This window comes from Amblyomma americanum, chromosome 10 (assembly GCF_052857255.1).
Source record: "Amblyomma americanum isolate KBUSLIRL-KWMA chromosome 10, ASM5285725v1, whole genome shotgun sequence".
Taxonomy (NCBI): Eukaryota; Metazoa; Arthropoda; class Arachnida; order Ixodida; family Ixodidae; genus Amblyomma; species Amblyomma americanum.
The window spans coordinates 86,017,061-86,044,988 of NC_135506.1; the positions used below are offsets into that span (position 1 = coordinate 86,017,061).

General features: G+C 50.4%; 1 protein-coding gene across 1 annotated transcript; it reads left to right on the forward strand.

Annotated features, from left to right (window-relative positions):
* Positions 1-13,639: 13,639 nt before the first annotated feature.
* On the forward strand, positions 13,640-27,626 carry LOC144108519 (calcium-activated chloride channel regulator 3A-1-like). The gene is made up of 3 exons (XM_077641735.1): positions 13,640-13,786; positions 23,277-23,538; positions 27,493-27,626. The coding sequence occupies exons 1-3, from the start codon at positions 13,640-13,642 to the stop codon at positions 27,624-27,626; spliced, it is 543 nt and encodes a 180-aa protein (XP_077497861.1).
* Positions 27,627-27,928: the final 302 nt, after the last annotated feature.

Genomic DNA, 27,928 nt, shown 5'->3' on the forward strand with positions numbered 1-27,928 from the left:
CATGCGAGCATAATCAACAGGTGTCTATCCCCGAATTCCAAACAAGAATGTCAACAACTCTTAGCGGGAATAATGTGAGCTCCCGTGAGACTCAACCAAACTTCTCCGATAAACGAATAACCACATCAATGCTTGGCTTATAAGTGCAAAGAACGAAGGTCACTGGAAAAGCTAATACCTTCAGTTCATGACCCATAATACGGAAACCGCTGACGGCTGTACTCTATAAAATTGAAGCAAAGTGGCTCCAAGTAAACTGCGAAGAAGAGCTGGGGCAGTGGGCAGCCATGTTTCGCACATGACTCATGCTGACTGGTTGTGAGAGACAGCCATTTACAACAGAGCGTGTGAAACGGTTTCTAACAAAGACGCATCCAAGAAGAAAGAACTGAACCATTAACAACGTGATTCAAAACAGAAAAAAAATTAATGGCACACTCGATCGAACGTCCTTGCCAGTTAATTCTGCAGCAGTGCTAGTTGTTCTTGAGTGTCACTGCAATACTGCAACAAAGCGCGCGCAACATGTAAATTAGACAGTGACCGTCCCCTCAAGCCACATGTTTGATGAGATTCAATCAAAGTAGAGATTGCAAGCTGTAGCCGATTTGAGAGATCTATTGCGGGAATTTTATAATCAGCATTAGAAAGCCATATCGGTCTGTAGCCATCTAAAAATTGTAGTTTTTCACTCATAATCAGTTTTTGGAATAAAGGCAATGTAGCATTTGTAAACGTAGGCGGCAAAAATCCAGCATCAATACTGGTTTGAACAATTTTTTAGGACGATATGAAATAAAATATATTTACCTTATAAATTTGGCCTGAGAGCCCGTCAGGTCCCGGGATTTTGTAGGTGGCAATTGGTGAATTCCATCTTATTCATCAAAGGTTTAATGACTATTCACTCCGGCGCATTCATATTCAGAAGTGGAGTACTGATAGACATCCAGCGCGCAACATGAACACCATCAACTTTGCTTACAGTCGGAGAAAAAAGGGGCAGTGATTTGCAAACTCATTAACTATTACATCTGTACTTGACTAGGACGCCTCCAGAGTAAAGCTGAGAGACCCGCTTGGCAGCCACGTGGTGACACCTCATACTGCAAATAAAGCACGATTGGTGTGAGCTCGTACCCGGGCCGCCCGAACATTTAAATGTGATACACTTAAGTACGAGCTCCAAAAATTCGACTAGGCTATCACCACAAATGATGATGTTTATGTCCTCAGCCTTGTTGTAAGCTACACCACACTCTCGCGCCGTGCATTGCAGAGCGTCGCCTGCCACAACATAACTCTATGTGCTCCGTCCCACGGCACTGCCCGTGAATCTTTGTCTTCTACGTAGCACAAATCCGAGAGAGCGCGTGCCCCTGCCAGTCTCTTGGCCACCAGGTAGACGGAAGACGTAGATGAAGTGAGCACAACCGTTGCCCGTCTCCCTGCGCTTCGAACGCGTGCTCACTCTCGAAATGCTCTGCGATCTCGGTGCGCCCGTTGGTTCCGGCTGAGTTAACGTCGCACTGATAGGCCTGCCGAAGCTACTGGCCGACATCCCCCACCTGCATCACAGCATTTATGCTGACGACCTCACACTTTGGATCACGCGCGGCAGTGACGGCCAGATTGAAGAGACTTTACAGACCGCGATCGAACGGATCAGAGATTATCTAAGTACAGTTGGCCTCACGTGCTCGGCGACAAAGTCCGAGTATATCATCATTCCTTCCCCGGGACGACGCCCTTCAAAGATACTTCCGGACATCAACCTCCAGGTGCAAGGAAACCCGATTCCTCGAACAGACAACATCAGGATCCTGGGCTTGCATCTACAGGCCAACGGCAGCAACAACATCACGATCCAACGCATCGATCAGTCGGTTGTGCAGATCGGACGCCTCCTTAAGCGAATCTCCAACAAGCATCATGGCATGCGAGAGTCCAACCTCCTGCGCCTCGTTCAAGCTTTCGTCTGCTCCCGCATCACCTACTCTGGACCCTACTTACGTCTCACTCGTGCCGAAAGCGAACGGCTAGACGCGTCACTTCGAAAAGCATACAAGACGGCCCTAGGTCTTCCCATGTCCACAGCTACCCATAAGCTCATGGCTCTCGGAATCTCCAATACCGTGAGCGAACTGATCGAAGCAACCCTCACCGCCCAGTATGAGCGGCTCTCACTCACACACGCTGGCCGAGCGGTACTGCAGCAAGTTGGGATCTCCCCGCCGAGATCGGCCCCAAGTTACGCTGAACTTACATCGGAATATCGCCTAAATCTCCGCATTCCTCCCATTCCCGAACGGATGCACCCGGAACACCACGCCGAGAGACGGGCCGACCGGACTCGTCAGTTCGAGAAACGCTTCAGCGGACGTCCGGACGTCACGTATACGGACGCCTCTTACCATCCATCGAGGCCAGCGATGGTGGCGGTAGCTCTCGCCCCTCACCGCAGCTGGTACACAGCCTGCAGCATTCGCAATGCAGAAACAGTCACCGCAGCTGAGGAGGTTGCCATTGCGCTCGCGCTAGCCGACCCTAATACCAAAGTCGTCATCAGTGACTCTCAACAGGCTATTCGCAATTACGATGCTGGCCGTATCTTTTGCCAGGCGTTACACATTCTACGTTCTACAGCACCCTCTTCCACATCTCGCTTACTTCTTTGGGCTCCAGCCCACGAGTCGCTCAGCGGAAACGCCCAGGCACACACTCTCGCTCGAGGTCTCAGCTGCCGAGCCGAGAGTATGATCAGCCACCCTGCTTCCGCTGACACTAATATCCCACGCGCTTCTCTACTCACCACTTACACGGACATACTCCAGCACTACCGACTCCAAAGGTGCACATATCCTCCCGCACACCGCGATCTAACAAGACGCGAGGCCGTCCAATGGCGCAAACTACAAACTGGCAGCTTCCCACACCCCCTCTTATACAGCAGGATCTTTCCGGAACAGATAGCCCCCATGTGTAAACACTGCTCAACTACGGCCACACTCATACACATGGTGTGGACTTGTACACATTACAACACAGACAACGCAAACACCCCAGAGACGTGGGAGTCTCTCCTGTGTACTTCCAAGCCAGCAGACCAACGCTGGCTTATCCAGCGCGCGGTGGAGGCCGCGGCATCCCAAAGGATCCCCGCCTACCTCCTCTAAGTCAGCGCCACCGGTCCTTTGACTGGTCCCCTGTTTTTGGGCGCAATTAAAGAGTTTACCTACCTACCTACCAGGTGCTTCTGCGCTTGCTCTTCAATTTCTGGTACGTTTCCTGCATTCTCTTCTTGTTTTCCGTGGTGGCTGAAAGCGTGAACATCGGTTGATGACCACAAGTTCTCCTGGCCACGGGAGCTCCCCCTGGTCGGCCTCTTTCCCCTGATCAGTTGTTGCTTGGCTGCTTCTTGGGTCGCGCAGTAAGCTGCACCCCCGTTGCTTTCGTCTCCGGGGAAATTATTTGGAGGCGGTACAGACAGCTCTGAGATGCACCACCCCGTGCTACATGGGGGCCACTGATGGACAGCAGTTCGTCACTCGCGGAGTAGTTCGCAGACCACCACACCGGCTTGCGTGGCAGTCTTGCTCACGCGCGCCTCCTTCGCCAATCACTGGGTGAGCGCGTTTGTAACTCCTCCGCTGGCGCCTTCACAAGGGTTAGTCCGCGGCGTAGACCCATGACTGAGTGCATTCGAGACGATAGGGAAACTTACTTTGAATCGCCATTCACCGATGTAGCCGCGTAGAGGAGAGGAGACACCCACCGACGTAGTCTTAGGGGCGTTTGCGAGGCCCACTTGCCCATCTGAAGTCAATGTGTGGCCACTGGACTTTATCGCTGATCAGTTAACATCTGGGCGTCTACAGTGCCGTATAATTAATGGAACTTTAGCCATAGTGCAAATGCCTCCAAATCTGGACCCCCCACTCTAATGTTCTCATTGCGAAAGACGTCTCACTGCTTGAAAAAGACCGGCGTCCGTATTTTTCTCTTCCTCCATTTGTCTTTCTCACTCCGTCTTCCGACTTCCCCATTTATTTGGGCGATTATTTAGATGTAGTCCTGGTTTTCTGTAAGATGCACAACTATTCTTTCTTCTGGCGTAATTTTGACGGATTTGTTCCCTGTGTTCCTCTCTAACTGCGTCTGCGGAGGCACAAGCACTCCGCTTGCTGAACGTTTTGGCACCACCCCACGTGTGTTTATTGTAGTAGGACCTGATGCTTGCACACAGAGGAATTCATTTAAATCATATTGCTGATACCTTGGCGAGGGCCTCTCAACGACCAGTCATGACTATGCTTCCGCATTGCCCAGATATTACAGCAGTCAGATTCGCAGGTGTCTGCTGTTCAAGGAATTTTAACCTCAACACTTACCTCCTATCCAGATTTCCCGCACCTTCTCTTTACGTGGTGTAGGAAAGATTGGCGATCGCGCAATATTGACGTTTCTTTCACGCGTCTGCGTTGTCGCGTACGTACCTGCTACCTGTATTCTACCTGCGTAGGTCTGGTCTGGCGGTCTCTCCACTGCGCCTCCTGTGCGCTTAACCCGGAACGACCGATCATTTCTTGGTGACCTGCCACTATTTCTCCTCTATACGGAGGCGGCTGCTACAGCACCTGTTGCGACAGCATGGTGTAAGTTTCTCTTTCGTGGTTGTTTCTGTCTCTTGGTGCTTCTACCTCTAAGACCAGCGGCAGGAATGGGCTTTCCGCCATTTGAAGTTTCGTTGAGACAAGAAATGACTCCCATGCCATTCGCTGCCATGTACGTGCGTTGCTTTCAGAAACCGCACTTCGATCGCTTTTAGACAACAACCAGATTTTAGAAGTGGTTAAACGCAACAAAAAAAATTCCCCACTATCGGGATTTCAAATGAAACGCAGGTAGACGAAATTACTGCAGCCTTGTTTCTTACACGAATTGTACGTTGCACACCACCGCTGAAGGCCTCCCGCGCATTGGATAAATGACCATGAGCTCTGTGACAAATACAGTTAAGGTTTTCCAAGCTATTCCTTGTGGTCATATCGCACAGAATGGGGTTGGAATGAAATAAGAGACGTCGCTCTTGAAACAGGGCAGTGGCGGGCACTGCCAGGCACGTTATTGTTTTATTAACCTATCTCTTCTTAATCTGGCATATTCAAAACTAGGAATGATAACATTTATTTCTAAAAAATTTCCACATCCACGCTTTGCCAATTCAAAGTCCCGAACTTCTATCATTAAGTATCTGCCCTCCTTCTAAGGCACCACTCGCTCGACCGCTGTTTACTATCTGCAGCAAATATATATTCCCATTACCGTCCTTAAGCACTGACCTCGGGACAGGAACTGTGCCTGCATCATGTGGATATATGTTGCCCCATTATAGCTACAACTTATTTACCACGCAGTCCACATGCGCTATCAACCTGAATAAATTTTTTAGGTAGGTTCGCATTGTGATCCTCCTGTTACACGATCATTTCGAAGGCCCTCGAAAGGATATTCTGTCCATTCAAAGACCAAGCGAGCACTGCTGCAGGGGCGGCTCCGACGGTCACCAGGTTAGCAGCCTGTCGCGTCAGTGGACCGCCCTGGAACTCTATTGGGATCTCAAGGCTTCGAGCAGCCTGATTGGGCATTCGCGGAAGCAGAGCAGCACTCAGTGAGGCACTGGGAAACGATTCGCAGCAGTATCACGTTTTAAGAATTGGAAACATTGTCAAGGCGTTTATTTGAAGCACAGTTCGGTTGGTCTTGGTTGACCGGCGACACGACGGGTACACTCACAGGCGTCGTTCGAAAAACCCAGCTGCACTTCGTCTGCTTCTTCGTTGTCCCGCTTGAACTCGTCCGCTTCTTCGCTGCGCTGCGCCTGTCGGTCCCATTACAATTACTCTCCCTCCGAAAAAGGAGCCATCCTGGCGACTTACGGAGAGGAGAGGATGGGCGGGTCATAGTAAGGCTTGAGGCGCTCAACGTGCAGTTTCGCGCCCCCGGCGACGGTGGTCCGAAGAGGGAACGAGCGGCTCAACGATATAAGTCACCGGAGAAGTTTGGTGGACAACCCGGTAAGGTCCGTGAAAGCAAGACAGTAGTTCGTGGCGAGGCCGGGAGTGGAGGAAGGCACCCAGAGCCAAACGAGGGCGCCGGATGGGTATGACGCTGGAGGGTCCGGGGAATCCCGACGGTGCTTCTGATCCCATTGTTGCTGTGTGGTGAAAGAGCGGGCAAGTTGCCGGCATTCTTCGGCATACAGGTGAGTTTCGGAGAGTAAGGTGGTCTCGGAAGGGTCAGGGTGATAAGGAAGGATGGTGTCCATGGTGGATGTAGGCTCCCGGCCATATAAGAGGAAGAAGGGAGAAAACCCCGTTGTTGTCTGAGTAGCTGTGTTATACGCGTACGTGACGAACGGGAGCACTTGATCCCAGTTGGTGTGGGCGGTGTCAACGTACATGGCGAGCATGTCACTCAGAGTGCGGTTGAACCGCTCAGTCATGCCGTTGGCCGGGGGGTGATAGGCGCTGGTGTAGCGATGAACGATTTGGCATTGCTTGAGCAGGGCCTCGACGGCGTCCGAGAGAAAAACACGGCCGCGGTCACTTAGAAGTTCTTTCGGGGCGCCGTGACGAAGAACAAGACTGTGTAGAATGAAGTGAGCGACATCGTTTGCGGTAGCAGATTTGAGAGCCGACGTTTCGACGTAACGGGTGAGATGGTCAACGGCAACGATGATCCACCGATTATTAGCCGAAGTAGTTGGAAGCGGGCCATAAAGATCAATGCCGACTCGGTCAAAGGGACGGCCAGGGCAAGGTAACGGCTGCAAAGGAGCGGCGGCGGAGTGGGGAGGTTTCTTGCGACGTTGGCAGGCGGTGCATGACCGAGTGTGCTGACGTATGTAGCGGTACATACCTCGCCAGTAGAATCGCTGACGAAGGCGAGCATATGTTTTCAGTACACCGGCGTGGCCGCATTGTGGAGCGGCGTGAAAAGAGGCACAGATTGTAGCACGGAGGTGTCGAGGGATGACCAACAGCCACATCCGGCCGTCGGGGAGGTAATTACGGCGGTATAAGAGGCCATCACGAACGGCGAAGTAGTGGGCTTGGCGGCGAAGGGTCCGGGTCGAATGATGCGGCGAGGGAGTGTTCAGGAAGTTTAGCAGCGAGGTGATCCAAGGATCCTTCAGTTGTTCGGAGAGCATATCAGGGATGTTGAACGAAGAGAATTCGTAGGCACAGACGAGGGCAGAGGTTGACTCGCATGGGAGTGGTGAACGAGAAAGGGCGTCGGCGTCCGAGTGCTTGCGGCCGAAGCGATAAATGACGTATACATCAAACTCCTGGAGACGTAAAGCCCAGCGGGGGAGTCGGCCAGAAGCATCTTTGAGGGAGGATAGCCAGCATAGGGCGTGGTGGTCTGCGACGACATAGAAGGGCCGGCCGTAAATGTAAGGGCGGAACTTGGCAATTGCCCAAATGATGGCGAGACATTCTTTTTCTGTGACAGAATAGTTTGATTCCGCCTTGGTGAGGGCGCGGCTGGCGTAAGCGACGACGTATTCCGGATACCCAGGCTTTCGTTGGGCAAGAACTGCGCCCAAGCCCACACCGCTCGCGTCAGTGTGAACTTCTGTCGGACAGGCGGTATCAAAATGGCGAAGGATGGGGGGAGAGACCAGCAGGCGGCGTAAAGTGCTGAACGCGCTATCGCAGGCGGGAGACCAAGACGAAAGGTTCGGGCTGCCGGCAAGAAGCTGCGTTAAAGGGGCGATGATACTGGCGAAATTTCGGATGAAGCGGCGAAAATATGAGCATAAGCCTATAAAACTGCGAAGTTCTTTTAAGGTGGTTGGTTTGGGGAACTCAGCGACGGCGCGAAGTTTGGCAGGCTCAGGAAGAACGCCGTCTTTGGAGATGACATGGCCTAATATTGTGAGCTGCGTTGCACCGAAGTAACATTTTTTCAAGTTTAGTTGGAGGCCGGCGTCAGTAAGGCTAGTGAGTACGCGCTGAAGGCGGTGCAGATGTGAAGGAAAATCTTTGGAAAAAACGACAATGTCATCTAGGTAACACAGACAAGTTTCCCATTTGAGGCCACTGAGAATAGTGTCCATCATCCTTTCGAATGTGGCTGGAGCATTGCAGAGGCCGAATGGCATCACATTGAACTCATACAAGCCGTCTGGGGTGACGAAAGCGGTTTTCGGCCTGTCGTTCGCTGCCATCGGGACCTGCCAGTAGCCGGAGCGTAAGTCGAGGGATGAAAAATACTCCGCTCCCTGCAAGCAATCCAGTGCGTCGTCGATTCGGGGTAGAGGATAAACATCCTTGCATGTGATCTTGTTGAGACGGCGGTAGTCCACACAGAACCTGATGGAGCCATCTTTTTTCGTCACCAAGACAACAGGAGAGGCCTAAGGGCTGTGAGAAGGCTGTATTATGCCGCGCCGAAGCATGTCGTCAACAGTGTCACGGATGATGCGGCGCTCGCTCGGCGAGACTCGGTACGGTCGCTGACGCAAGGGAGCGTGGGTACCAGTGTCAATTGTGTGAGAGACGGCCAATGCGCGCCCCAAGGAGGGCTGGGAAAGGTCGAAAGAGTTGCGGAAGCGGCAGAGAAGTTCCAAGATTTGGTCACGGTAAGCGGACGGAAGGTCGGGAGCGATGTTACGACGAAAGACGTCGATGGAAATCGGATCGGGCGCTGTCGCACAACAGGCTAAGGCAGTAACTGGGGAACAGGCACGGGTATCGGAGAACTCGGAAGCAAGAGCAGGGTCCAGTTCTTCAATAGAGCCGAGGCATTCGCCGCGAAGAACAAACGACGGGCAAGAAAATGGGTTGGTGACGTAGATGGCGCAGTGGCCATCGGAAATCGAGACAACGGCGAATGGAATGAGGAGGCGCTGATGGCGAGTGGCTGCTGCGGTAGGTGTGAAAAGAACAGGGCCGCTGAGGAAAGAGTCGGGGCGGAGCGGAACGAGGGCTGAAGAGGAGGGAGGTATGTCGGTGTCGGCAGCTACAAGAAGCTTAGCGGAGCGCACAGGTAGGTCACACAACGAAACATCACACAGGGGAGAAAGCTCAAGTTCCGCACGGGCACAATCAATCACTGCACGGTGGGTCGAGAGGAAATCGCAGTCGAGGATGACATCGTGTAAGCAGGCGGTCACCACAACAAACTCGATGGTATAGGCGACGTCGTTGATAGAAACGCGGACCGTGCAGGCTGCGATGGGGTGGATGCGCTGAGAGGTGGCCGTACGTAGTGAAAAGTCAGACAGCGGCGTTGTCACCTTACGAAGTTTGCGGCGAAGAGCATCACTAATTACTGACACTGGAGCACCCGTGTCGACGAGCGCGAGAACGGGGACGCCTTCAACAGACACCTCAATCACGTTAGCAGGAGAACACGGAGGACTTAAAAAGTTGGCAAAACACGCAGTTCTTGCCTCCTGAACTGCGGCAGTCAGTTTTCCTCTGGGAGAGGGTCCGGGCGGCGGAGCATCGGAGAAATGGAACGTCGACGAGGGGAAGGCGAGCGGCGAGTAGGGTACTGGGAGCGATGTGTAGAGGAGGCAGAAGAGACATTAGGCAAGGGCGGCCCGGAATCGCAGCAGAAATTGCGCATGAAATCGCCAGAACGAGGAGATCGCTGACGGCAAAAGCGTGCGACATGGCCCGGAAGACCGCAGGAATAGCATATCGGTCTATTGTCCTCGGTACGCCAGGGGTTCGTAGGGTTTCGGCGGGGTCGACGAACCGGGACCTGCGGCAGGTGTATAGACGGCGGTGGAGCATAAAAGGCCGGGCTGCTAGGGTAGGCGGCAGAGGTGGGCGAGCGCCGTGTACCGGTGACTGCTTCAGCATAGGTGAGCGGCGCTGCCACAGGAGGAAGTGGGGGACTGGATGGCAGAACTGCAGCGACCTGCTCCTGAATAGCACGACGGATAGTGGGCGTGAGAGATGGCGCCAGGTCGTGCGGAGGGCAGACGGGGTCGGGAATGTGATGCAGCAGAGAAAGCTGGCGAGCGATCTCTTCGCGGATGAAGTCTTTAACCTGCTGCATGAACAAGGACTGCTCAGCAGACGAGCCACCAAGGGCCAAGCCAGCCAGACTCCCCGCAGGCGCGCCGGACTGCCGCGTAGATGCGCGTTGCTTGCGGAGTTCGTCGAAGCTTTGGCACAGCTGGATGACGGTAGCGACAGAGGTGGGGTTCTTCGCCAGCAGCATCTGGAAAGCGTCATCGGCTATGCCTTTAAGTATGTGGTTGACTTTATCCCCTTCGGACATGGAGGGGTTGACACGCTTGCACAGGTCAACGATGTCCTCGATGTAGCTTGTGAACGTCTCGGAAGGGAGCTGAGATCGAGCACGAAGACGTTGCTCGGCGCGAAGCTTCCGGACGGCGGGGCGGCCGAAAACGTCGGCGAAGCTCGTTTTAAAGGACGACCGGGTGGGAAGATCGGCCTCATGGTTGCGAAACCATAGGTTGGCAACGTCCGTTGGATAGAAGAGGACGTTGCTAAGTTTCACGGAATCGTCCCACCGATTGTAAGTGCTGATGCGCTCATAGGAGGCCAGCCAATCGTCGACGTCTTGGTCATCGGTGCCACTAAATGGAGAAGGGTCACGCTGGCGCTGCACCCCGTGACAGAGGACGGTGGCAGGGATGGGCTGCGATGGTTCACTCGGACCTTCCGGCATGGTGGCGGAGACGAGGAGCGTTCCACTTCAAAGTTCCAGAATGAGGACCGGGACGGGAACCGAGGCACCTCCACCAAGTGTCAAGGCGTTTATTTGAAGCACAGGTCGGTTGGTCTTGGTTGACCGGCGACACGACGGGCACACTCACAGGCGTCGTTCGAAAAACCCAGCTGCACTTCGTCTGCTTCTTCGTTGTCCCGCTTGAACTCGTCCGCTTCTTCGCTGCGCTGCGCCTGTCGGTCCCATTACAACATCAAAATCTAGAATTTTGTTTTGAGAAATTATGACAGGCCGGCATACATAACACTGCAACAAGCAGAACGTGATTGCTACCAACGAAACTAAAATAACCAGCTCCAATCTCTTCATCAGATCAAGAATCCTAGTGCACAGCTTGTCCGAAAGAACAGAAGAAATCTGAAGAGCAACAAAAATCACAGTAACAAATGAACACTTCGTTTTAACCATTCCAGGTCTGACTTACTTCCACTCCTGCATGCTGATTGCTTACATGACTGCAAATTATTGGTGCCGTCGGTGGCGCCATAACACCGTGGAGTGAAATCGGGAAGGTTCCGGGCGGTAATCGGTTTCTTTGTTTAGCAGTGACACAGCTCCTTCGAGTTCGATAGCGATTGATAATTTCGAGCACTCTCAACTCAACTCAATACGCTTTAAAGCGGCCATGTGGTGGTGGTATAAGCCAACGGAATTTACCTTCAAATAGCAGAGCCCTTCCTCTCTAATTATCATGGCACAATTCCTTCCTGACTTGCTTTCTTCGCATTTTTATGCAGGCCCAGTGACTTGTTGTTTTTAAATCAATCAATCCTGAATCAATGCAGTCCTGAATCTCCGCTTTGTAGACACGGCGTTTAAATGGTCTTTATTTCCGGCTAATGGGTTCTTGCATAATTACCTGCATGTTTTCAGTGCCCTTGCCGCTAAAGTGAGTCAACGATTGCTCAAACGCACTAGCTGCCAGTTGGTTTGCATCTAATGACCTCCTGCGCACTTATCACAATATTTTACTCTGTATTTTCCGCTCTTCGAACAATGCTGAGCTCGTGACCCCTCTTCCGCCTCATTTGCGATTTTGCTGAGGACATCTGATGCTAGTTTGATAAAACTTTTCTTGTTTATTTCTATACTTCTACTGACCTTCTGCCATCAGGCACAAAACTGCGTTCTGAAAAGTATGGCCTGGCACCATGTCTCTTGTTCGCCGATAATTATACATGCTTCATTAAGGGGCATCTCTGCTATTTCGCGTCAGTAGTACTACCTTCGTGCTTTCCCACGTAATTGTGTCCTTCATCTACCCATAACTTGAGATATTTGCAATCTACCAGCCTGGGCACCTTATAGCATTGAAATTATTGTGAGCCCCCTGTTTGTGGCATATTGGACATTTGTCAAGCTCCAACAATTTGCGCGGAAAGTGAAGCGTAGGGTGTCAATTTTGCCTCCGAAAATATTAACTTCAGTTTGTAGATCTCATTTGCTATCGGCTAATGATACAATATAGACATCAAAGATTAAACAAGACAACTGCTGCTCTTCAACCTTTCAGCCCAATTGTTACACGATATCATATCCTGGATTACTTTCCTAAGTTCTCTTTCTGTATCAACGTAAATCGTGTGTGATTTCATCGACTGATTTCGAGCTTCCAGTTTTACATTCACCAGATTTAGCACAAATGAGCTGACTGATGAGCCAGCTATAAGGAGCAGCAGACAAAAAACTCTAGCAGTTCGGGGTCAGTGCCTAAAAACCGCGCATATGCATTTATTCCTTAGCTTAAAATTTACTTGTCGGCATATTATATTTCTGAATTTTTGTGCCCGCATCTGTTTCACTGATATTTTTTTCCATTTGGCACCATGGTTATCACCCATGTCAGTTTTAACGGTACACGAGATATTTTACAGCCCACAGGAGGAGCAACACCTAACTTCCAAATTTCGGGACAATCAGACCGCCAGGTAGCACGTTTAATTGTACGCTTTAGGGTTGTAACATTAAGTAGCCACATTAAACGTCATGTATATACTTTTGGCAGAGCACACATAGTTTTATAACGCCACTAGCCTTTGAAACTCAATAGCCACGGTAATATGGAATAGAAATCCTGAATCCACCGTTTGTATGCAGCAATCACCCAGATATGGGCAATAGTTTTCGAAAGATGACCATTAAAAATAGTTCTTGTTGTTGACTCAGACCTGCATATTTGCCTGCTAAGTGCTTAGTGGCTGATATAACGAAAAAATGTTTTCCGAAGCTCTCTGAAAATTAGCTAGAATGCAGGATAGCATCCTGCAGTCTTTAATAAAGATGGCGGAAGCAGGTATTTCAAAGTTTGCCCATCTGACGGCTTGTGTTGGAAAAGATATTTGCCTTAAATTTGATCTGGAAGGTTAATCCCCGGTAAAAAATTTTTCTGACCGAATCACTTACTCTTATTTCCTGCAGATAGAAAACAACGATAAAGTGAAAAATGATCGATAAATTGGTGAATTTAGAGAGTGGCATCAATATACAGAGTTCGGAGCCCTCACATTTTTGTTAGTGAAGTGTTTCATGCATAGGTTTGATGCAAGTGCTACCTAGGAAGCCATGAACCCAAAGTGTGGAAACTAAGCTTCGATCTTATACCAGAGAAATAAATTGAGGAAAAACATTATTCAACTTTTTTTCAGCATTGCCATTTCTTTTTATCTTCATAGCAGGAGAACAGAGCACAAAGGATTTTCTGTTTGTCACACCAGTTAACAACACAGAAGAATTAAGACCTCTCCCCATTCTTACAATATTAGCTACCCAGTTCCACCAGGACGGCTGCGGTTCTTCCACCTTCAAAAATTTCTTTTCAGTGCTTCCCACACCCGCTAAGCCCGACGTCAAAATGAGCGGGATGTTCTGTTTTACGGCGGTTCTGCTGCTCGTGCTAACAGCTGGGGCGTGTGTCGAGCTGGATGAGTCGGATGGAGGCTACAAGGATCTCCGAGTATCCATCAGCGAGAACGTGCCTCGCCACGACGCCATCATTGCTAACATCAAGGTAAGCAGCGTTCCCTCTCCCCCCCTTCTGCCCCCTGTCATGTCTTCCTGTTTTTTACGGCCCTTTGTTTTTGTCATGGGCTAAAGAGTAAACACAACAATTGTCAAGGGCCGATAAAAGGCACAAGTTAAGGCAGAATGCATGATAAGAGAAGCGTGGGATGGAGGCGACGAACTTGTGCTACACATGAACGCCGTCCCTTCGCCCCTTTGGTTTTTATCCTAGTTTATATTGCAGTCCTGGAGACACTGTTCCCTTTTTGGTGACGGTGATGGAAGTAAACACTGCCAGACCTCCTGAGGAACACCGTGGGTCAGGTGCTTCCGGCCATAGTAAACTTCTCGGATTCCCGAGTGACGCAAGCAGCCACGCCACCGTGCTGTGCTCAGCCGCCATTCTGATATCTTCAGCTGATGACCGCTTCATGAGAGTCTTCAGCAAGAAGGCTTGAAAACTAAACATTTTGGCAGATTTGCCAGTCTGGTTGGGTTTGAAGACACAATAAACTGCACATCTCCAAACAAAAATTTTAACTTTAACCCAACGTTTCGAAGCCGACTGGCTCCTTCATTAGGGGTGACTGAGGGCAGTAGCTAGCGTCTTTTAAGTATGGAGGGGAGGTGGGGGTCAAGGAACGACAGCTCTGATGCGAAAGGCGTGAGCGAGAGCAAGGAGGGGGGGGGGGGTTTGGCTGTTGGTTACGCTGGCGCACTGCAGGGAGGTGGTGATTGGCGACTTTTTTTCGTTGCGTTGAAGAGCGAAGTCCCTGGCATATACTGGGGGCAGGCTTCTTTTTGTGCTCTTGATGTTGTTCGGGGTGGTTTGGATGTGCCAGGATTCCAGAGGGAGCATCTTGTGGTAATTTGTTTCGTTTCCTAGGATGCGTGTTTCTTCGAAGTTTCTTCTACCGGTCGCAGTCTTCGGAATGTTCTGCTACTTGATTGCGCTCTCTCGCGAATTTGCGGACGTCGTTTTTATTTTTCCAAATTCTTTCTTGAATTTTTTGGTTTCGCTGATGTAGCTTGCGTCGCAGTCAGCACATGGAACATTGTAGACAATGCCTTCGGCTCTTTCTCTCCACGGCCGGTCTTTGGGAACAGGTAGACAAAGCGCAACTGTGATTGTGTGCTTGTGCGCAACCAGGAGACCCGCTTTTTTTTTGGATTCGGGCGATGGTTTCACTGACACCTCCGCCATAAGGTAAGGTGACGTATTTTGGTGGTGGCATTGGTCTTTGTGCGTTGATTTCTTGACGAATGTTGTGTTTTTGAAGTCCAATGGTTTTTGAATAAAGTCTTTTGGGTAGCCGTTCATGATCAGTTCTTTGAATATCGTGCGTTGTTCTTTTTTTCTGACAAGTTCTGTGCAGCAGTGTGTCTCAACTCTTCTGAACAGCGTCTTCACCACTGATGCTTTATGTACGGTCGGGTGGTTCGAAGAGAAGTGGAGATACCAGCCTGAGTGAGTTGGTTTGCGGTATACGGAGAATGGAAGGGTATTGTGGTTTCGTGACACGAGGACGTCCAAAAGCAGCAGGGGGTTTTCTTGTTCCACCTCTAGCGTGAAATAAATGTCAGGTTCTACGAAATTTAAATGACAAAGGAAATTTTGAATCTCAGATATTTTGATAACGGCGAAGCGGTCGTGGACATACCTGAGGAAAATCTTCGGTTGCAGGTGGAATGTTTAGTTTTCAATCTATCCATGCTGACTTCGGGCTAGAAGCTAGGCAGCTTGCCAAGAAGTACATCAAGACCATTCAAGGCATCTCTGTGCTCAACCCCTGGAATTCACCAAGAAATGCAAGGAAACCAAGGTTGTACCCTAGAGCCTACGAATACGACGCCCGGTCCCCACAACGGAAGGACGAAGCATCATTAACAAGTCAGAACAGCACTTAATGATGGCACGGGTACATGGGTGCCGTAGCGTGATTAGGAAGAAAGAAATCGACGCCTTCTTCGCCCGCCGACAACTCGAGCACAAGATGCCCAACCTTGTGGCGTCAATTGAGGCATTTGCTAAAGGAACCGCATCATCAGAAGCCGACAAACACCGCACCATGCAGACAGAGAAGTTGTCGAAACTTCGACGCCAGCCCGAGCAACTCCCACCGGACCATCCTGACCTGGTCGCCAACTTCTCCTCCTGGAAGCTCACAACCACCGAAACGTCAATCCTTGCGAAGGGACACAAATTCAACCTCCAGGTGAACAGACCCCTTCCCTTCCAGCAATCGTATCTGCGCTTGAAGTTGGTATCCGGCAACTGGAACCTTGTGTACGAGAAGAGGTCAGGCTCAAAACAATAGGTGTACTGAATTCAGTGCAAGCACACTGAAAAGAATCAAACCTGCCACCGGATGAAACGCAAGCCCTGCAACACCTCAAGACAGACACCAACATAGTGATCCTCCCAGCGGACAAGGGCAACACAACAGTCGTTCTGGACCGACGGGACTACGAAGAGAAAATATCCTCCATTCTGAGCAGTAAAGAATATGAAAAATCGAAAGATAACCCCACAACAAATACCCCAGCAAGGCTAAACAATACATTGAAAGAAGTATTCCAAAAACACCCCAACTTCCGAAACCTCTACCTTCAGTTATTGAGCACCAACGGATCGGCTTCAGCATTCTACGGCCTGCCCAAAATCCACAAACCTGGGATCCCTTTGCGCCCGATTGTTGACTTCCGGTGTTTCCCTCTCCGCTCGTTGTCAGAATACCTTCACAAAGTCTTATCCCTAATCGCAGGAAAAACAGCGACCCATATCCGTCATTCCAGTCACTTCATCGAACTGGTGTCCCAAGCCACCCTTGAGGCCGACGAATGCCTTGTCTCCTTCGACGTGGTGTCCCTTCTCACAAAACTCCCCGTGAAGCTTACGGTGACCGCTACCCGAGACGCCCTAGAACTCGACGACACTCAGCGCACGAAGCCCACTGAGTGTAAATGATGTGTGCCGCTTCCTGGAGTTGTGCCTATCAAACACATACTTCTCGTCAAACGGGGAATTTTACCGACAAGTGAAAGGAACACCAATTGGAGCATCCATCTCTGTCGTCATGGCCAATTTAACCATGGAACACACCAAGCAACGAGCCCTCTACTCATTCCACCCGAAGCCAAAGATTTCCCGCGGGTATGTCGACGACTGCTTCGCAGTCACCAAAAGATCTGAGATTCAATATTTCCTTTGTAATTTAAACTCCGTAGAGTCTGACATTCAGTTCACGCTAGAAGTGGAACAAGAAAACTCCCAGCCGTTATTAGACGTTCTCGTGTCCCGAAACCACAGTGCCCTTCAATTTTCCGTGTACCGCAAACCAACTCGCTCAGGCCGGTATCTCTACTTTTCTTCGAAGCATCAGTGGTGAAGACGCTGTACAGAAGAGTTGAGACACACTGCAGAACAGAACTTGACAGAAAAAAAAAGACAAACGCACGATATCCAAAGAACTCATCATGAACGGCTACCCAAAAGACTATTCAAAAACCATTCGACGTCAAAAACACAACATTCGCCAAGTAATCAACGCACAAAGACCAACGCCGCCACCAAAATACATCACCTTACCTTATGTCGGAGGTGTCAGCGAAACCATCGCCCGAATCCTGAAAAAAGCAGGTCTCCAGATTGCGCACAAGCCCACAAACATGTTGCGCTTTGCCTACCTGTTCCCAAATATCGGCCGCGGGGAGAAAAAACCCAAGGCATTGTCTACAAAATTCCATGCACTGACTGCGACGCAAGCTACATCGGCGAAACCAAAAATTTCAAACAAAGAATTTGGTGACATAAAACCGACGTCGACAAATTCACAAGAGAGCGCAATCCAGTAGTCGAACATTCCGAGGACTCCGATTATAGAATCAACTTCGAAGAAATCCGCATTCTCGGAACCGAAACAAATTACCTGAAAAGGCTCTTACTGGAATCCTGGCACATCCAAACCACCCGAACATCAACAGCACGGAAGGAAACCTGCCCCCAGTATATGCCCAGGGACTTCGCTCTTTAGCGCAACGAAAAAAAGTCGCCAATCACCACCTCTCTCCAGTGCGCCAGCGTGACTAACAGCCTAAACCCCCCTCCTCCTCTCCCCCACGCCTTTCGCATCACAGCTCTCGTTCCTTTGACCCCCCCCCCCTCCACTGCATACTTAAAAGACGCTAGCTACTGCCCTCAGTCACCCCTGATGAATGAGCCGAGTCGGCTTCGAAACGTTGGGTTAAAGTTAAAATGTTTGGCTGGAGATGTGCAGTTTATTAGCAGCATGAAGGGTAAACGAAGACTGCGCAGGGGTGAGGAATCGCCATCGTCGAGTTCGTCCACGATCACCGCGAAGCGAGGATCGTCGGTACATACTGTAGTGTTTATGCCTGGCACTGCTTACGACAATCTCATCCACATGAACAGGCAAGCCACGTACGTGAGTGTTCCCAGACACTCGTTTCCTGGCAACAATTAAACACGCAAGGATAAACCGTTATATCAATGACCTCACGGAGCAGAAAGCGCTAAAATATCTGAGCGAGATCAAAACTCTGGGCGCCAAGAGCGTTCGTTCCCGTGTTGTTCAGCGCAGCGGCACCACGACAGGCGTCATTTAGGACTTCGACGTGGTCATATGCTATTTTAAGCTGCCCATTGTGATCCGACTAGATACCGACGGCGCACCAATAGTGCTAGCTCGATCAGCGCTGAGGACAAAGTGCGTCAAGTTCACTTTCCAAGGGAACTGCATTCAAACGTACGTGAACTCTGGGAACTTCCGGCACGTGTTTATGCCTTTCATTCCGATGATTCTCCAGTGCCGTAAAGGCATGATCTTCGGAAATGTGAGTAGTGTGTGCAATTTCTCGATCGTGTGCCCACCGTGTTCTCGGCCACACAGCTCCATTGGTTGCCTGGCAATAGTGCTGAAGTGTGCCAAATGCCGCGGTGATCATGCGGCGCCTCAAAATATTGTCCTCGCCTGAAAAGGGAAGGCACGATGCTTAAACAAATGACAAGACACAATTGCACACCCGAAGAGGCCGTTGCTAAAGAGCGACGACATCGTCACCCTCGTCAAGGGTCCTCTAAGAGTGCATGGCCGTAGGGAATTATGGTCCGAGAATTTCTTCAACTTGACCTTTCCTCCGCATAGCACTCTAAAAAACGGGAGCCATATAACTGGCCGCCTATGCAGGGACATTGCTGGCAGATGGGCCTGGGCTATTCCTGCCGGAGCTACGCACATCGGCAGACACCAACCAGGCATTGCGCCGCCAAAAGTCCCGAGTCTATCGCTAGAAGCACAATGCCCAAGTCTGGTCCGAGGGCGGGACCAGCAAGTTACTTGGCCACCCCTCCTGAAGCAGTGCTCACTCTGTGATGGAACAGTCGCAGCGTGCTGAGCGTGCGTTTTGGACGAGCACTAGGCCAGGCACCAATGCAAGTCGAACATAATGTAGTGCTGAAGACTTTCGTCAACACCATGCGTCGACTGCTTTTGAGACGTTAGGCTACAGCTGCACAAAATGCACTGCAGGTGCTTGATATCTTTAGTTGAGTCCTCGCAGCTTTCCAGCAGCTCCCACAATAGCTTTTCCAGTCTCATCGCTGCGAGAAGTGTGGATATCTCACTTTGTCATCCACATCATCAACCGTAATGGCAAGCAGCCTTTCTTCATGGTGGAACCCCTGCGCTGTGTGTTTAGGAATGAAAGGCGGTCATTTGTTCCACTGGGTTCGTAGCGCTCGGCAGCCGTCGTGGTGTCCAGGCTACAGCTTTGGCGTTCTGTGAATTTTATCGTGAGCGTCATTGTCTCGTGTGCTTGCTACGATTCGCAATTCTCTACTTCCTGTTCTCTTTCTTCACCCTCATCTCCCACCTCCAGTGCAGCTTAGCGACCGGAATATCCTTCAGGTCAACCTCCCTGCTATTCCTCTACCACACCTCTCTCAGGCGTCCTGCGGCGAGTCCTCTGTAGAAGTTCTTATAGCGCGCTTTTTTTAATCCGCACGGGCTTTATTATTCAAATAATTATATATGCGTGTTTCAGTAAATTTTTGTCGGCTCGTTATCCTTCAATACACAGAATGGTTCGACTTTTTTTGATAATCATAATATTGCGATACCATTAGAGGTCCCGTTCATAGAAAACGCTGCCGTCCGTCCAACCAAATAGGAGGGCAGGTCGGCCAGGTTGTCAACATGTTTTCAACTCATCTGTATTCAGCCGTCTCAAAGCGTCCAGCCCAGTGGGCTGTGGGTAAGCTGCCCACGTTGACACGTGGCAAGGAAATTATTTAAACAGCCTGCCGCTGCGCATTACATCATTGGTCGAAGGGTAGACTGCGTCGAGAAGAGCTCTCTGTGCAAACCTAAGCCTGACGGGAGCTCGCAAAGACAAAACCTGAGCCCCGAAAGCCCCACCGGTGGCTGTTTTATAGAGCCACTTGCCGGGGCTGTGGCGCATCGCTCAACCGCTTTACCATGCACTGAGCCAGTAGCGGTACGAGGACAGCCCGCGTTCTGTGAAATTACGAAAAGGAAAAATACTTGCACGGGAAGGATCTCTAACGGCTTCGCATTGTCCTCGCAAGGGTAGGTTAAGCGCCGCCTATGTTTTAACCCATTAGGGCTGAAGGTCCGTTGCCCTGAAAATCCGGCGTCGGCGTTGTCGGCGTCGCCTTTGTCGACGTTGCGAACGAGAAATTAAGAGTATAATTCTGCCAAGTGATGTCCAGAGAGAAACATAGACAGCAAGAGGGCCACCTAGGCCACATGACCTTGCGGCCTCGTCACAACTTCCCCACCGGGTTATCAGCAAGCTTCCCACAGTGGCAGGTGGCTTTTCAACTAAAGAGCTCTCATTAGGAAAGAGTAGCCTGGGCCGCAGAAGACCCACTGCTCGACTACTGATCCGGAGTTGCAGGGTTCGAACCCGACCTGCGATTTTACGGTGGCAAAACGCTAAGGCGCCCGTGTGCTGTGCGATGTCAGTGCACGTTAAAGATCCCCAGGTGGTCGAAATTATTCCGGAGCCCAACAATACGGCACCTCTTTCTTCCTTTCTTCTTTCTCTCCCTCCTTTATACCTTCCTTTACGGCGCGGTTCAGGTGTCCAACGATATGTGGGACAGATACTGCGCCATTTCCTTTCCCCCAAAAATAATTATAATTATTATTATTAACTACGGCGTCTCAGTTTAAGAGCTCTTCACGGCGGCGTCGCAGTTTCAATCTGTGACGTGCTCTGCTGGTCAGGTTAATTTTGTAGGTTAGGAAGTTTTTACGGCGACCGTTACGACCTTCCAGCTTTCTTTTTAATCCGTAAGCATTAAAATCTCCATTATCGGAAAAAGTGTTCGGTATTGACTGCGGCGTGTGCTGCCTGTTGAGAGGAGGCAAGACGGAGAGAGGGAGAGGGAAGCAGAAAAGGGAGGCGGCGGGCTATGTGGAGAAAAGGCAAGTCAATGAAAGCCGACAGGCAAACCACGTGGTCGGGGTAAGGAGTTTTCCAATGTGATTGTCACCCGCCGCCGTCAGATTGGCTCACTAATGCTAACGCGTAGTCTGCGGCGTGAGTCGCAAAGGTCGTCCGTGACATTTATTGTTTCTGGTTCCTGAAGCTTGAAAGTGAACCTATACAGCGTATAAAGCAGTCTGAGAACAAATATGACGCACATGTACGCACGGTTGTGCAGAGGCTGCTATCTTCCCAGCGTAAGGAAAAAAAAATCGCCTTCAAGAACGAAATGACTTAGTACGATTGCTCAAGGCTAATTATTCCGTAAATGCAACCGAGCATGGCTTCGCGTATAGCGCATCTTAAAAAGCCGAGTTTGTTTACTACGCTCAGTCTTGCTCAGAAGAATATGGGCCACGCTTTGGAGGTTAAAGTCTTCTGACGCATTACCTACGAATACTTAACGAATGGTTGACGCGTATTGAAGTGAAATTTATTTTTTTTTGCATGAAACACCAGCAATCACTTCTATTTCGGTTGTGCAATGCTACCGTGCAGATTGAACGCGGAAGCATCACGCACTTTATTCTACCCGCGGCTATACCTGAAGCCATCGGTAGAGCATCATAATTTTCGCATTCCTACGCTTTAGATGCGGTGGACCATGGCTCATTCTTTCATTTGTGTACATATTAACAATAAGTTTGAAAACTGACTTCGGATGTTTACATTTAAGATACCAATTTTCAATTATGAATAGAGCTAATCCTGCTTTTTCTGGGGTATATAATCATATCTGAAGAATACTACTTCTAGCTATTAATTATTCACCGATGATTCTTTCTTCATAGGGAAGTGAGAATAGCCAATATCCACTTCCTTTACAGCACGGTCTTGATACAGTGCACCAGTTGCACGAACAGTGGATTATGGAACTAACTTTCAGAAAACAGTGTACATGTGAAAATAACAGAAAAGCACGTACCTCACTATGCCTGCGATATAAACTGGCGCTTATTGAAAACTGGTACTGAACAAAATCCTTTAGGCGTGGTCCTTCATAACTGGATTGCATTGGGAAGTTGCGAAAGTTTCTACTAAGGCTTGGAAAATGTTTTCCTTTTCTGCGTCGTAATGCTGAGATATTCACCTAAAATTCGAAGTATTTAATGCAGATAAATTAGTCCTCTACTGGGAAGTTACTTGCACAGCGTGAAACACTCCAAGTGTTGAAAAACTACATTAGAAGAAATCAGACGCAGCCGCTATCTATGTGTAGGGAAATTACAGGAAGCTAACGCATGCTAGAGTCCAACAAGTATTTGAATGGCAGCCTTTTAGAGGGAGGAAAAAGTTAACGTTCATAAATGTTTCTGATATTTATTATAATAGAATTGGCGTTTAAAAAAAAACTGATTTGTCAGCTACCCTTGGTCATGACGATAAAGTAGGCGGATACAGATCTAGATGTTTGATCTGATTTGCCCAGATCCTCCTATTTCTATGCGCTGTTCCAGAATTCGCTGCTCTTTTTTCTTCTTGCGTTAATTTTAGTCGTAAAAAGGTGTTTGTGTCGCTATTGTTATTGCTTTTTTTTCTTACGTTTTGTAAGACCTTCTTTCCAGTTTATTGTAAAGGCTTATAAGACATTGCGAGCAAATAAATACCTTTACGACTACCAGGGTAATCAGGCTAATCAGACTAATATCCAAAGACTGCTCATCAGTGGTTAATAATTGCCGTTAGAGTCTTGCTGGACAACTGCATTAAGTCGGGCACGTCACTCAATGATACTGGTCGAGGTAATAGGCGTTACAAGCCAGGCAACCGAGGAACAAATGCGCCAGATGTATTAAAAGAGTAGGAAAGGAAAGATAAGGAATATGTAGAGGCACGGTGCGTGCAACGCTCTCAGTAAGCGAGAGATACTACGAGCGTATATGCTGAGCAACAACGGACAGTTTGTTTTAATTTTTTGGGACGCAATGAGTACAGATTTTTAAAATGGTGATTAATATGCACAGACCCTGCTCCGATCCGCCTCCGAGTTCCTTCACAAAGCCACCTACGGACACGCCATCATCGAGGTACCCATGACGTGGCCGAAGAGAAGGAGCGCACGGGCACTTTCGTCGAGCGCCTTCTACAGGAGCGACGTGCGCGTCGACATGCCCGAGGAGCAGCACGGAGACAAGCCGTCCACAAAACATAAGAAATCGTTCGGCGAGCCGGGAGAGTTCATCCACCTCACTTCCGGATTTCTGGCCACACTTGACAAGTCTGCGGGTAAGAGATGGCTTAAGCCAGATATAGCGAGTAGTTGCCTGCACAATATTTTTGTTTTTAATTATTTTACGGTGACCGCCATTACTACACAGGAAGTCCAGCGGAGGCGCCTCTTTCCGCGTAGCAGCATCCGGGACTTGGGAAAGGGAGAAGGATGAACAAACTTTTATTGGTCGTATGAGAAAGAGGGTAGGGGTAGAGGGTAGTGGTTAGAGTTGAGGTTTAGACAAACGCGTGGGCCCTCTCTTGGCGACCTCCAGGGCCCAACAGACAATCCGGAGTTGTACTTCCGGCTGAGAGCTGAGCACGCAGTCTCCCAGTGACTGTTTTGCGATATGGAGGCGTAGAGCGGGTTGGTCTTCTCGACACTCCCGATAGCATGTGATTAACGTTTTGTTTTAGAGTGAATGCCGAGAGGGAGAGGCCTAAAGAATAAGGGTAAAAACAATGCAGCCATGGTGCCAGGGATAATCAGGAGAGACTGAAAGGAAAAAGAAGGTAAGCGCACCATAAACTGATATGGAGGTGGCAAGGACGCATATAGAACCGCTCGATTGGGTGGCTACATCAGGGCATTTTAGAACAGGGGATCCCTATCGGGTAGGGGGACAAAAAAAACCGGGTGGCGTGCCGCGTACGCAGAACACTTAACCCCGGAGCACTCATAGCGCAGTCAGTCACTTCCCCATACCTCTGTGTTGTGCGCATGGGGCGGCCCGCTATTTCCTTAAAATGCTACCCAATTCGTCGATCAGTTCTAAAGCTCCCTGCAACCTCGGGACCGCAATGTGCTTAGTATGGCTTTGTCGCGTTGGCCTTGGCCAGCGTCCACATCCGCCGATATGAGGTGAGTCGCTGGGACGCTTCTCATAGCACACTCATGTGTACGTGCAGTGAGGACAGTGTAGGAAGCCGCCGTCAGAATACAGCCGTCATCCCGCCGAAAGGAGTGTTACACAGCAATGAAGAATTCGCTCGCAAGCGCGCTGTCCTTCTATACTGGATCGAACAGACGGAGCTTCAGAAAGCGGTGAACTGATGCGGCCAGCGAAATGACGATAGGAACCCGCCGCGGTGGCTCAGTGGTTAGGGCGCTCGACTACTGATCCGGAGTTCCCGGGTTCGAACCCGACCGCGGCGGCTGCGTTTTTGTGGAGGAAAAACGCTAAGGCGCCCGTGTGCTGTGCGATGTCAGTGCACGTTAAAGATCCCCAGGTGGTAGAAATTATTCCGGAGCCCTCCACTGCGGCACCTCTTCTTCCTTTCTTTCACTCCCTTATTTATCCCTTCCCGTACGGCGCGGTTGAGGTATCCAACGATATATGAGACAGGCACTGCGCCATTTCCTTTCCCCAAATTCATTTATTATTAAATGACGATAGGAAAGGCGCAGTAACCGAGACGTTTAGAATGCGACGCTTCAGTAAGTCTCGGGCACAACGCTATATAGCTGGAAATCACGAAGCGGCTGCAATGCTCGCAGTGCCCAATGGGAATAAATTACGAATATTCCTGAGCTTGCTTGCTCTGAGAGTGGCTCTGTTAAACCTGTCCGCAGCACATCCTACAGGCTATCAGGCGTCAGCGATGCTCCTTAGCAGATTATGGCAGGGGACCGGGAATCTTTTGATGAAGTAAAAATTAGTGGTTTGTTTCAGAACTCCTGGTATTAAATATATAATATGCTGCAATAACCCAGTTGCGAGTCAATTAGTGAGGGCGTGCGATATGCTCTTGAAGTACAAGACACAAACACCCTGAACTTTACCAAATAGACGGCCTTGTTTTTTGGTGAGATATATGAGCTTAGTACCAGTAATAGCACACTATCAAACACGGGGAATTAGCGTGTTGTACTTGGAGTGAGGACTCGTCACATGACCTGTGCACGACACAGCCTTCGCCTCGTTACGCTGAAGGCTGCGCGTGCACATGATGCTACAGGCTATACAGGCTGTAAAACAAAACATATCAGACACTCTCCTCGTTGAGTCTAGATGGCAAATACTCAAACAAAAAATTCTGAAGGGATTACGATACCCTGTGATGCGAAATTTGAGCGCAGCTCTGCTTCGGTGGCACGAACGCCAGGGTCTTCTATAAGGCGCACTTAGCGTCTGCTTCGAAGCCGCTAACTCCTGCGTCCGTCCTCCCGGTTTATAGTGGAAGACAACGCTGCGAGCGGCGTGTGCAAAGTTGACTACCTATGGCACATTTCACAGCTCCGCCCGCCACCGCGGCGGAGGGTGGCGTGACTGCGAGGAGGGAGCTCGTGCTGCTGGAGGCTGACCTCCCCTGTCCTAGCGTTTCGGAGAGAGCGACGGCACTTCGCTCGTCACGGCCAGCGCTTCCTGTATTTTTACCATGGAGGAAGGAAGGAAGAGTTTTCCTTCCTCCATGATTTTTACAATGCCTGCCGAGTACGGCCGATCCGACCTTCCAACACTCTCCTTTCCTGCTCTCCCCCGTCGGCTAGCCTTCGCGCCTGCTGTTCATCTGGAGAGAGTGCCATCTGAGTGGCACCTCACGACTGAAAGCGGACGAAGACAATTTTTGAAACGTTCTCTCTTTCTTCGTGTGGCGGCGCTCTGCATCCCTCATAGTTAGGATGCCTCGATGGGCCAGCGCTGTTTCAGGGTGAAGACGCCGCTCTCTGCGGGGGCATGTTGGGTCCCACTCTCGCATTCAGCTCTATTGAGCGCATTGCGGCGGTGCGCCGTTTCGAAGAGAAAACTGGCTGCCGCGTGGAATTGAGGAAATATACTGTTGTATTGAGACAGAGTGGTACCAGAGATTGTTTGAACAGTGAATCTCAGGTACTTACTCTGAAGTATGCTGTCTTTCGGAGCTAAGAAGGACGGCCGCTAGGGGCCCGAGTGAGCGGACGCGTTTATTATCGGCTCCGCCGATTTCAGGTTCCTGTGCCCAGCTAAGTCCTTTCTAGGACCCACCAAGGCCCTCAACGGATCCTGCAAGGTTCATGGACCCCAATCGCTACCATCTTTTGGATGTGCCCAATGACCTCGGTGAGATACCTCTTAAAAATGTCTTTGGCAGCCACGCCGCTGCGCTAATCCTCGCCTCGTCGAGGTGAGCCTCGCCTGCGCACCGCGTTCCTCCCTCCCCAACAACCATGGAGGAGCCCGTGGATGGAGAGACCTTGAACCCCTTGGACTGCCACCCTGGTGAGTGGAAAACTGTGCTCCATGCATACCGTAATTGGACCACGAATTCGAATTCGCCCCCAAAACACCCGGTATCGGCCTCCATTCAACCTAAACCAAGCGCCAGCAACGCCGGCGCGCCACCGGACGCTGCATCTGGGAACACCCGAAGCGCGTTCAAGGAGACGCCGCAACTCCTCCGCATGACGCGCGCCGTCGTCTATAGAAGTAAGCAACTCGTCGCACTGCCGGCGGGAACCCTCAGAGTCGTCTTTCGCCCGCGAGGCGGCCTCTCTCTGGAGAAGATCCCGGCTCCCAGTATCCTGCAGGCACTTCACTCGACGCTCAGCTGTTCAGTGATTGGCGAGTTGCACATAAGAATCCACCCAACCAACAACACCTTCACAGTGGCGACGGTAGCGGAGGCAACAGCTCTGGCATTGGTCAAAATTCAACAAATTACCTTAGCTGGACAACAATACCCGGTAGCCGCGTACATCGCGGCCCCTCCAGCGGCAGTCAAGGGCGTCATTTCCCGGGCCTACTGGAATGAAACACCAGCGCAAATCCTGACTGACTTACAGTACAGAAACCCGGACGCTAACATTATAGCGCCCGACGCATGGGGAAAACAGCGTCCATCTTAATAACTTTTGCCTCAGGTCCCGTGCCTCACACAATTAAATATATGTGTGTGGTACACCGCTGCACCAAATACAAGGGTAGCCCCGATGCCTGCACAAACTGCAGGAAGCCTGGACACAGGTACGACGTGTGCCCTCTCCCGAAGGCTGGACTCTGCCCGAGGTGTGGCGAGAAGCACACCTATCAAGAGACCCCATGCACACCAAGCTGCATTCTTTGTGGTGGTTCCCACCTTACCGGTACCGGCTCGTGCAAAGCCAGGACCCCTCCACCTCGTAGACAGACCACGCTGAAATCCAAGTAACCAGTGCCCACACCAAAGGACTTTCCACCGCTAGTGCCTCATCAAGATCGCCAGCGAGCCCGGACCAAACCCACCAGTACACCCCAAACCTCACCGCGGGAGGAAGAGATAGCTCTCCTGCGGGAAGAGGTAAGGCATCTTAGGGCAGCCATTAATTCTATCCATCCTACCGTTTCTCCACCCACTCCTTCACCAACACCCTAAGCCTCTTCACCGACACCCCAGCCTTCCGCACCCCCTCCACAAAAGAAACGCAGGCCAGAAGACATTCCAGACA